Source organism: Danio aesculapii, chromosome 16 (assembly GCF_903798145.1).
Source record: "Danio aesculapii chromosome 16, fDanAes4.1, whole genome shotgun sequence".
In the NCBI taxonomy this organism is placed as follows: domain Eukaryota; kingdom Metazoa; phylum Chordata; class Actinopteri; order Cypriniformes; family Danionidae; genus Danio; species Danio aesculapii.
In genome coordinates this window covers 11,904,280-11,917,194 of record NC_079450.1, presented here as the reverse complement: position 1 = coordinate 11,917,194, position 12,915 = coordinate 11,904,280, and the positions used below count along the sequence as shown (strand labels likewise).

The 12,915-nt window shown below is 32.1% G+C and overlaps 1 protein-coding gene across 7 annotated transcripts in view; it reads right to left on the bottom strand.

Annotated features, from left to right (window-relative positions):
* Window positions 1–12,915, bottom strand: part of arhgap33 (Rho GTPase activating protein 33) — a 98,074-nt gene that overhangs the window by 61,627 nt on the left and 23,532 nt on the right. For 5 of the 7 annotated variants that reach the window (XM_056475692.1, XM_056475691.1, XM_056475696.1 and 2 more), the window contains exon 2: window positions 2,542–2,610. The exons of the other annotated variants lie outside the window; for them this stretch is intronic. In XM_056475692.1, coding sequence (XP_056331667.1) covers window positions 2,542–2,610 — 69 coding nt within the window. The remainder of the gene's footprint in view (window positions 1–2,541; window positions 2,611–12,915) is intronic. 7 annotated transcript variants of the gene reach the window in all.

Here is a 12,915-nt window from a genome sequence, read left to right as displayed (position 1 = left end):
AAAGTAAATTGTAATATGGCTTGATTGCAAATGCTTAGCAAACTTAAATATATGAGAGATTTTGCACACAAGATGCTCATAATTAACCACTGTTTGCAGCAACTCAGTTTCTAGTGTACTATAAACGATTCTCGTTGCCTTAATTTCTTTAGCGGAGTCAAATACATTTTTCTAGTGATTTCAACTAACAATAAAACTATTAAAACAATAAAAACATTAAGTTAAACTTTGAATGACTTAGTTTAAACCTGATTCAAATAAAAAAAAATAAATAATAATAAAATTAAATAAAAAAAAACTGTTGTTGTCATGACTATCTGATTTTTACTATGTAAATTCAATAGAATTTCAATTCCTCTTTATTTCTCTAGCGCTTTTACAATGTAGATTGTGTCAAAGTAGCTTAACATAGAAGTTCTAAATTGAAATTTACAATAACATTAGGCTTATGTGTAGGTCTAGGTCTACTGTTGGTTAAAATGCTAAATTCTGTATAGAATGGTGGACTTTAAATTTATCCTAAACGTTAAATCACAGAAAAGTGATGGCTTCAGAATTCAACTCATAACTCTAAAGCTTGATTATTATTTTTGAGACATATGCTTGCAATCTGTCAACATTATTAGACAATATTTTTTCACTGGTAAAATGAGACATTTGTCATTATCAGATTCCCTCTTGCATTATATTCAACATTATAGACTAGAGTAGTTATTCTGTTAAAACTGCCTCACATTGAGAAAAAAAAAAACATACATGCAAATCATACTTGCCGAACATTCGCTCTATGCAACAAAGCGAACGTTATTTACCACGTTAATACCTATAATTCACAGCCTATGCAGGTTCTGTTCACTAAAGTAGAGATCATTAAGGCGCGCTCATCCTCTCTGTGGAAACATGATTTTCGCGACCGCAAATACATCATTACATGAAGACATAAATGATATTTGTGTGAATTATACCTTATAAGTACAGTATGTGACACTTTTAACACCATTTGGAGGTGTCCACGTTGTTGTGCAATGTATATAAAACAATGTGAAGAGTTGTGCGACTGCCTTTATGCTTCTTTTCTGAACTTGAAAATATGATTGGCTGAATCGTAGAGATGCTGGATTAAGATCGTGTGATCAAGATCACAATCTTTTTTCGATTAATCATGCACCCCTAATATAAAACCTTGAATCTGAGCATGGATATCAACACTATTAACAGATCTAAAATTTCAGCAAAGCCATCAATAATCAACTATGATGTACAATCAAACTTGCTTTTAACTTTGGACATAAAAGACAAAAGGCAACACTAAAATGCAGAGATCAGGAAACATGCGCACAAGAAACATCACAAGACATGAGTCTCATTCACCCACCATTCACAAGCCGGTGTGTCTGTATAAACAGTTTGTTATGCGTCACAATAAATTTATCACTTACATTTTTTTAAATAAATTTAAAATAAAGAACTTTGGTTCTGTTCTGAAGTTTGTATAGGGATTTGAGGGTATATGCAGGAACCACGCCATAAAAAATATCGGTAAAATTAGCAACTTTTTGTATTTGGTGATTTAGGTTTTTATTTAGCCTTTTCCCCTGTTTATTTATGCTTTTGAATTGCATTATAGGACTCTGATCTTTCTTCCAACAATGTTTAATCTTGAAAAGTTGTAAAAAGTGACTTTTATTAATATTTTTAAACGTTTAAAGTGTTATTTTGTCTGGATTGTTGTTTATATGTTATGTTACTAAAACCTTGTAATCAACTACACTACATTTTCTGTTATTTTACAGGTTTTTTTTCCCTACATTCCCCGATACTACAGATTGCACTATTATGTTTTTCTCTTCTTTTTCATTCTTTTATAACACATTTTATCTGTTTTTATGCTTATTTATTTATTTATTTATTTATTTTTTACCATTCTTATTATTTGTTTTTATTTTTCTTATACTTGTTTCTTTTATTCCTGTTTATGTAAAGCACTTTGAATTGCCACTGTGTATGAAATGTGCTATATAAATAAACTTGCCTTGCCTATATATTATTCCATATGTCAAGAAAAAATTAAACTGTAGAGTTAAATTTTCAACATCAAAAGTCAACCGAGCAGAGATCAAGATACCATAATGCAATTCACAACCATAAATAAACAGGAAAAAAAATTAAAATATAAAATACTACTAATTAACAGATAATTTTTACAGTGTCTATATGAGGGGTTGTTGTATGAAAGCCCTTATATGGACATGGGCAAGTATTTCGCAATGTACCCACTACAGACACACATTACCTCATTTACAATAATCTGCATTTATTAAGAGTGACAATTAGGAGTGAATGAGACCCAATGAAGCAAAAGCTACAGGCACATTTCAAGTTTGGGCAGGGATGGGTTCAAACCCTGTGATTCATTCAAAATTTTCTTTATGAAACTTTCTATCAGTTTACTTCAAAACTGAAAAAAAAAGAAAAAAAAAAGTGAGTTGATCCCATCCAGGGCGTGAAGTGCATTTGGCAGCGGAGCAGAGCGGCACTTACCGGACATGTCTGCCAGGCTCATCGTTCTCACAAACATGGCGCATTTCCGAACCCAATGGGCTCCTGACACTTAACACAGAAAAGGAGAATTTAACATCAGCTGTGAGTCTGTACTATAAGCTCACACACATACTAGAAACCTGAACTCAAACACCGTGGATGATGAAAATGCATAAATGAGTCAGAATGAAAAAATAAAAATAAAAAGCAGCAATATGAGTTATGGTGCTTTATATGAGTGTGAGAAATCTGTGTGTGGATATGGCCACAAGTAAATAAATATAAATAAAATTGACAATGTTATATAAAAAGTCAATATTATATAATAACTTATACAACAGTTCTGTCTGATTCTTGAATCTGATTGGTTGATTTGCGATATTCTGCAAAATAACAGGTCCAGACTCCTAATCCTTCACCCTTGTGTATTACTCCGCCCACATACAGCAACAAGCAGAGGACACTCTACAGTTTGACAAATATTGCTGCTGTTGGTCAACAATGTACTGTTCCTTGAACATGACAATGAGTTCAATGTACTCATATGGCCTCCACAGACAACCGATCTCAATCCAATTGAGCAGCTTTGGGATGTGGTGGAATGGGAGATTCACATCATGGATGTGCAGCCGACAAATTGCAGCAACTGTGTGATGCTATCAGGCCAATATGGACCAAAATCTCTGAGGAATATTTCCAGTAGCTTGTTGAATCTATGCACCGAAGGATTAAGGCAGTTCTGAAGGTCCAATCAGGTACTAGTAAGGTGTACCTAATAAAGTGGCCAGTGAGTGTATATCAAACAAGTGTTATATCAGTAAATTTATACTGCATTAATAATTACCAATATCATTTTTTAGGCCCGTTCTTAGAAGAAACAGTGCTGAAATTTAACTAGTAGACACAAAGAGTTATTCCTGCTTTTATTCACCTCTCTTTTCATCTTTTATAGTTTCAAACTAGAGTTTAGCAGCATAGTGATCTAATTATCCTGACATTTATATTGGTCTGGTCAAAGGCTTTAGAAGTGCATGAAAGATTTTAAGAGTGCATCTTAAATGACCGTATAAATATATGACAAAAGGCAGTCCTGTAACGATGAAAGGCTTTATGGGGTCAGTCTCATGCAGACGGCAGTAAACAAACGCAGAGGATCCATGAGAGCTCCGGGCAGAAATTCTCTGGAATGGGGAGTATTTCTGCAACCATGGCAACGAGTGATGTAGGAATGGCGTGTGTTTTTGTAGGGAGCATTTTTTGGCCTATGTGAAGTTGTGCTAAGATCAGCCAGCTAACAAAGACTTTTAGACTAGAAACCAGCTTTAACTCTGGCTCACACATGCATGAATGCTTGGTGTTTACAGCACGCTGTGCTGTATTTTGAACATGCCTTACTCTGGAAATAGTCAAATTTGTAATTTGATCAGCGAGGCTATCTTTAAACTGGTTCTTTGTCATGATGTTTGTTGACTTGAAAAAGAAAACTGACCACAGGAAGAATTAGTTTATGGTTCTTTCTGCAATGTTAATTTGTACTACTTTACACATGCATATGTATTTGATAAAAGCACATTCAAATCGTACTCCCAAAAGTATAGAGATAAAATGGTTATCTTAGCAAATCGAAAATATTGCATGCACGCACACGCACAGAATAAGCAAAATAAAAAGTAAAAAAAAATTAAAATAAGTAAAATAAATGAAATATAAGTAAAATAAAAATAAGCAAAACAAAAAAGTACAATGAAATACAATAAAAACGTCAAATAAAATCAAAGATAGATAGATAGATAGATAGATAGATAGATAGATAGATAGATAGATAGATAGATAGATAGATAGATAGATAGATAGATAGATAGATAGATAGATAGATAGATAGATAGATAGATAGATAGATAGATAGATAGATAGATAGAAGTACAATAAAAATAAGAGCATAAGTAAAATGAAACAATAAAAATGTTAAATAAAAAATATATATAATAAAAACTAAAATAAAAAATATATATAAACTAAAAAGAAAACTTAAAAAACTCATTACAAAACAAATTAAAGCAAATAACAAAATTTAAATTAGTCAAATAAAATAAAATATGAGTCAAATCTATATATATGTGAATTTAAAAAGTAGTTCAATAAAAATATAAACCAAAAAATAATCATCACGGGAAGAAACACTCAGACTTTGAGTTTAAACAAAACAAAATACAAATAATAATAATAATAATAATAATAATAATAATAATAATAATAATAATAAAAACGCACTTCAAAACACAAAACAAATAGAAAAACAAATTAAAAAGTCATGCATATAATAAAAATGTAATATAACAAACATTCAAATTAAATACAAAAAAATACAGTTTTTTTCTCAAATCTCCTGCAGATCCTTTCTCAACCAAAGTCATTCACAGAAAATCTTAGAAATAATTCTGGCTCCACACTTGAACTGAATAAGCAAACCCATTATTAACAAAGTATTTATGAATCCAAAAGCAGGCATTACCTCATGCTATTCAAGCCCAAATATTTATGTGTAACAGCAGCAGTTTATTTGTACCACACACAGGCATGCTGGTTGTAGGTCAGCATAGTAAGAACTGTCAGCTGTTGAGTGAACGCGGCTCAATTGTGCTGATTTAGACAAGAGCGAAGACTGAGAGAGGCTTATTATAGTGGAGAGCCGCTGTCAAAGTCACTACCATCATCATGTGGGCAGCGTCTCTATAGTAACAGCGCTCGCTTTGACCATGAAGAAAGGCCCAATGTGTGTGTGTGTGTGAGAGAAGGGTGAAACCACATGGCTGTTAAATAAAGAAAGCAGGAGAGAAATATTCAAATGACCAGTGGGTTTGTGTAAGAGTCACACAAAGTATGTTTGTTGTGTTTAAAGGTTCCATGAAATTAAAAGAAAGATGTTAGTATCAGTATTGTTAGTCAGGATATCCATAAGCTAGTGCGCACCAAAACAGTCACAAAATAAGCAGTTAGCAGAATATAAAACCGATATATACACATGTAAAGCTTGCAGTTTGCCACTTCCACATACACTGTAAAAAGCAATAGCTGTTCTCACTAATAAAGTGCAGTTAACTCATTATGAATAAGTTTATTCACCTTACAATATTTAAACAAGAAATTCCAACTTTTAAGCACATTAAGATGTTAAACTAATTAGATAATAACAGATTATATATAATAACAGATAATATATAATAACAGATAATAATAATAATAATAATAATAATAATAATATTTATCATTATTTTATATAAATATTTGTATAATTTGTTATATTCTTATATGAATATTATTACATTGATTAATATTTATTAATATATTTATACATTTTGAACACCAGAACTGAAAAAGCTCTTAGATTTATAATAATAATAATAATAATAATAATAATAATAATAATAATAATAATACAGATAACTTACAATAATATGTATTTACAATTTTTGAGTGGTCATTTGTCACAAGCATGTTAATGATAGTGAACGGTGATGAGGGAACTAAGGAAACAGGTGGAAGAATTAAAACTTAAGCATAATCAGACATTATAAATCAAGCATAATAAATCTGAGCTTTTTCAGTTCTGGTGTTCAAAATGTATAAATATATTAAAATATTAATAAATATTAATAAATGTAATAATATTCATATAAGAATATAACAAATTATATTATACAAATATTTATATAAAAATAATGATGAATATTATTTTTATTATTATTATTAATCTTATTATTATTATTATTATATAAATAATATTATATTATTTGAAGGGTTGGGCGATATAATGAAAAAAAATATCACAATATCATGTTTCATATGATGTAATATTGATAATTACTGAATATTTTTTCAATAGATTTAGGAATATTTGTTTTTTTAAACCACTTTATTTTAATTTACCAACATTACTAAGGCAAATAGTTTTAATAGTCAAAAACTAAAATAAAATAAACAAATGTTAAAGAGACTCTTGAACTTAATGATATATAAAATATTACAAAAGTATGTGCAATGGTAAAGTGTAAATACTGAACAATCAAAGCAAACTTTAAGGTGTGAAGAATAGTGATACAGTAAACCTCAAACTGGGTCACCAACACATGATAATCAAATCTGAGCTTTCAAGTAAAGGAACCAGCCATCATTATAAGCCATAATTCAAATACATACTGAACATTACAAGTTGTGAAGTTAAATGACTATGTTACCCCCTATGCTAAAAATCTTTCAGATGGGGTGCTAGTGGCTGGGATGTACAAGAAAGGAAACCAAAAAGCCACTCTGGCAACATCCTTACATCCTTTTTTATTTACAATCGCTTCACTGCTGCTAGCCACGGCACTCATTTTCGTGTGTGTTGTTATTCTGATCTGAAGTGACAAGCATGCGCGTGGATTTCTTGACTATTTAGAATGGACTTAGTGCTCGCGCAGCCCTGGCTTCTCTTGTAACTATGTGACCATTAAGCGTTTTCTCAGAGGATGACAAGTCAACAAACCATTGCTGCGGTTTCGATACAAGTTTATGGAGAAAAGTAAAAGCACTGCAGTGTTTGGATACGCAGAGGTAATTGGTCTGCCTTTTTTACTAAAATGTGTATATTCCATACAAGATGCTAAGCAGTTTGGTTAGTTCTACTGCTCGCGGCATTTGGAAAAGTTCCGATGTTTTCAGCTAGGTGTGCCTGGAAAATGCACTCGGTTCACGTGTGCGCCGCTTGCACAACATGTGCGCTCCCATATGCATGTCATGCAAGTTGCGCGTATCCATTGTAAATGACGAACTTACACCCTAAGCTTACTGGAATTGCTTCTAAGGTGCGCTCTCAGCGGCCACATTTAATAAAGCTATGGTGCTTTATACCGAAACTTCATTCCGATTTTTTTTTTTTTATCGATATTGACAATGGTGTTCGGTCAATAAATGCTGATACTGATTTTATCGTCCAGCCCTATTATATACATATTATTTATTATTCTTATTATTATTACTACTTCTACTACTACATTAAACCTTGGTTGAAAATTACTTTTTTGCAGTATGCGGATGCTATATAATACAATAAAATGCTTTAGAAGTGTAGGTATTGATTTATAGGGGGGCACAGTGGCACAGTAAGTGCTGTCGCCTCACAGCAAGAAGGTTGCTGGTTCGAGCCTCGGCTGGGTCAGTTGGCATTTCTGTGTGGAGTTTGCATGTTCTCCCCGTGTTGGTGTGGGTTTCCTCCGGGTGCTCCAGCAACCCCCACAGTCTAAAGGCATGTGGTATAGGTGAATTGGCTAAGCTAAATTGTCCCTAGTGTATGCGTGTCCCTGGTGTATGTCCTGGTCCTCCAGGTTGCGGGTTAAACGTTGGGCTAACGACTCACCTCATAAAAATTAGTTATTACGAAACATGGCGCGGCTAAATATCAACTTCGATATAAACGTCCCTGGGAGTAAAAGTAAGGTACTGTTTTTTGTCTTAAATGTTTCAGTTCAGCTTACCTGATAATTTTAAGGTAATCAGTTTCGTAATATTTTACTAATGTGAACACTAATAAGAAGTTAACACAATTATTTTTAGTCAAGAGTACTGAAGTTTACTTTATTAAGAAGTTGTATTTCATTTAGTTTAATAAATACAAACTGTTTTAAGATATATGCTCACTTAAAATGAATACACTACTTAGCAATTTTAAGGCAATCGGTTTAATCTAAGGTCAATTTAATGCATTTTACAGTGTAAATGGATCAGTGGTTTTATTCACCTCACCTCATATTTCAGTTCCTTAAATCGTGTCCAATCAAATGTTCTCTAGTATCTGACAGGCCCCGCCCACTTCTCATTTGCTTTTGATTTGATGCACTTGAACTTGATTCTCACTCACAGAGCTGTGATAAAAACGAAACACTTGGCTGTTTTTTTCGGTTGAGATGGTCAAATATTGAATAAAAATGTACATTTCAAAGCACTTCACTTGAATTGTGAGCTGTGTGTCCAGTATATGTGGCATGTAGGTGTGCTGGATAAAATGGGTCAACCACATACACACACAAACACACACTAATAATGTCAGTTCCTCCCTCTGTGCTGTCAGATGGTGAGTGTTTCTGCTGTATGCATACAGAGAGAGAGGCACGTGTACACACACACACGTAGACATAAACACAACACTACTGTACCATTTGACCTGTCGAGCAAGAGGGTAAATATTTGCTCTGACAATGATTCGACATGATTCTTTGTTTAATGGGATTTTCAGTTTGGTTGGGGGTTGTTTTTTTGGTCTGATTTATGATTGCGATCATGCAAAAAGTAGAAAATAGATTCACGTTTTTTCATGCTTTTTCAAATTTGTTACATTTTTTTGGAAATGTAATTTTATTCTACAAAGTTGCTTAAAATTAGGGCTGGGCCGATAAACAATTTTATGATCGAACTGCAATACAATTTATGTCAATAATAATGATAAGCTCTGGACTTTTTTACTCTATATTGATCCAAGAGCCAATCACACAGTAGAATCTAAAAGGGTGTTGACATTAGAGATGTATCAAATTTTCAACCACCCTCTAATGGACCCTCTATTTTTTATAGCTACAGTCATTGTTGGGGTACTCTTTTAAATCTGGAAGCATGCAACTTGTATCAAAATATATATCGTTATCGTTCACTATAGAAAATAATTATCTAGATTGCATTTTTCCCATATCGCCCAGCCCTACTTAAAATGACACAGCGAAAACTATTATAAAATAAAATATTTTGTACTAGGGCTGCACAATATATCGTTTCTGCATCGATATTGTAATGTTTGCATTTGCAATAGTCACATCTCAGCATCTGCAATGTGGAGTTGGGATTATTATAGTTGATCAGCAATGAAGAATGTACAGTGTTTACATTTACATTATTCAATAATAAGGGCAGGACAAAATAGTTATATGCATGAGGTGGCACTTCTCGTAATGGCGGATCGAACATATATCATTAGTGTTGCAATTCTAAGAAGTAGATGTGCAGTTAATAAAAGAAACTTTTTGTTTGTTTGTCTTCAGAAAAAAATACAATAAAACAAAGATCCCAAGAATTTTATTGATTTTTTTTTCAGAGAAAAAAATAATAAAATGAAATAAAATATATATATAAATATTTTTTTTTCTAAAGACAAAAAAACTAAAGCAAAATCTCTCTGGATATTTTATTTTTATTATTTTATATTTATTATTATTTTTTATTTTATCCAAAGATTTAGCTTGAGTTTGTTTGTCTTCAAAGAAAATAAAATAAAATAAAATATTGATCCAGAGAGCTTTCGTTGAGTTTTTTTTCTTCAGAAAAACATTTAATAAAATGAAATGGAATAAAATAAAATATTTTAACCAAAGATACTTTGCTTGAGTTTTTTTTTTTTAGAAAAAAAAAATAATAAAATGAAATAAAAAAATATATTTTTTTGTAATTTTTTTTTCTGAAGACAAACAAACTAAAGATACTTTGCTTGAGTTTGTTTGTCTTCAGAAAAAATAAAATAAACAATCTGTTAAGAAATACTTACAAAGATTTCTGCTCTTTATAAAAATAGTAATAATGACATAAACTTAATAAACATAACAGTCATTTAGCCAAATCATTAACATTTAATTATTTACATTGTACTACCAATGGCTAATAAATAAGTGTAATTCCATTTCCACATATCTGTGTTTTATATAATCCATTATCATTCAAAAATGTAATAAGATGTTATTTATACCATGCTATCTTTCACATTTTGAATATTTGTTTATTTACATATACATCTTTGGGAACAAATATCATAAATAAAATGTCTCTAATGCATATCCTATAATATAAAAAATACACACAGTAGTTACTCAATTTATAATTTTCATAATAAAAGCATTGAATTGTTGCATTTTTACAACTTTAAAGCTCTATTAATCCTCTTCTGCATGCTCTGATTAAGAACAGGCAGCAGGTGAACTAAACACCATGAGATTTAAAGTGGTTAATAATGCTGACAGTACTAACGATGACTAGAAAACATGTCCCTCAGATAACATTAAACTGGAACTGGCCATTACGTTCATTGTTTTTCAGTGGCTGTTGCTCTCAGCAGGTGTCCTGGATTTGACCTCAAAACAACACAATAGGACAGTAGCCATTAAGCACTCAAGCAGAAGAGGCTCCACAATCTATTGTCGATTATCTTGAAGAGTCGCCACCCGAAACCCCACCTCCAAATCTCCAAGACTAAGCAGCTTTTTAAGAGCCCAGACCAATAAAAGGGCAGATTATGAGCACAGTTTGAGGATGCATTTCAGAAAAAGCCAAAGCGAGCATAATCCAGTAAGATGTAATGGACTGATGGGAAATATGGTGGTGCTACTGGCATTGAAAATAAATCATTGAAACACAACCAGGATTCATGTATGCTAACAATTGAAGAAAAATATTTACAGTAAATCACCCTACTGTAATTTTACGATTTTAAAGGGTGTAATACATTCACAGAGAAAATGTAAGAAAAATAACATTTAGGTGCTTTAGCTGATACTGTATGCTTATGACAAGAGATATGGCCAGGGCCAGACAGAATCTGCGGATGTTTTTTGCTATTTCTGCTGAGAATTTTGGTAAAAATCTGTGGATTTCTGCTGAATTCTTTTGGGAGTATAATAAATAGTAATACCTTTTGAACTTTTATTTAATGTTTAAATTGCAAATCCAATTAGATTCACTTCATTTGGTAAACAAAGCAAGTCTCTCATATAATATCTCTACTAAAAGACAGAAAATATTACTGTACAAACTGCACATAAATCAGATGAACATTTTCATATTAGTCAATAATATTACTGTAATTAATAAAAAAACTGAATAAATTTTGATTTACACACATTTACTCAAGTAAATAAACAAAATTAATGATGGGCTAAAAATCTGCGGAATTCTGTGCGCAGATTCCGTGTGGGCCTAGATATGGCCTATTTCTGCTTTGCATGTATCGTATAGTTAGAGCTTTAGTAGCCTTGTTACCTGTAGTAAATCAGTCTGGCCTTTAACCATATACTGTCTTCTAGAAATACTTTTTTTTTCTGCTTTGCATTACTGTGCGTTTTGGTTCTGTCGATGTAATTCGCAGACGATCCTTAAAACTGCGTGCGCGAATGTCCGGCCAATATCAAACCTAAAACCAACTTAACTGAGCTAGGAGGTGATTGGTTTAAAATCGTAAAATTACAGTAGGGTGATTTACTGTAAATATTTTTATTCAATATTTGTGTACTGTACAAATATGAACAAAAAATAGGGGTAAAATCTCTCCTGTAGTAAGTCAGTTTAGTCCCTTGTAAAGGGAGTACACATTAGATTGAGAAGCTAACATCTAGGTGAAATACTGTAAATATCTTTTCCTATTTATTTGTGTGATGTTTACATAAGTGAAGGGGAAAATGTGAGAATATTTTAATTCTCTGTAAATTTTCAAAATAGTTCAACTTAATACTGATAATGTGTGCCGTTGTTATTATGGGGTTGTGGTTAAGAATAGAGCAATAGACTATTTCAATGTGGTCATGTCATTGGCCCATAAACATTTCCTGCTTATCATCAAACTATTTCATAACTGTAACAAGAGGCAATTCAATCATAACTTAATGTTAAAACGGCTATCATAATGTTATTTATCAATATGTGGCTCTTTCTGGATTCTCGGAAGCTATAGAAATTATAAATGTAAAACAGGAAATACGTTGGGACCATTGTTTTTGTTTACATCCCTCAAAATGGTCTATATGTTGGTGTTTAACTGCATTGCTTTAACGCACTCCTGCACTGGGCTCACACATATACTCTGAACTCTGGCTACTTCATAACCGAGGTGGGCGTGTCTATCGTATCATGCTGAACGTAGTCAACCAATCACTGCAGACTGGGTCAACGGACCAATCAGCACAGATTAGCCTCACACAAAGGAGGGGTTTGGGAACAAATGAGTCGCTGAACAAATCATATGGGAGTTGTAGAAAAAATTAGGTAAAAATAAATGCATATTAGAAGACAATGAAAGGGTTTTTTGACCTTGCATGCATATCAGCCTGTTGTTGGAGACCCCCCCAAACCAAAATATGACCTTTTATGATGCATAATAGGGGCTCTTTAATTTGTCTCCACAAATTATACACTGTATTCAACCATTTATCTGATTTGTAATGCTTTTTTTATTTAAAAAAAAATACAACTGTTTTAGTTTTTTTTTCCAAATCTCAAGTCATTAAAAATATATATACTCCAGGTTACAATTTGTTTGTTAATCAATAATTAATACTGTATAAAACTCAACACTACAGAAATTTCGAT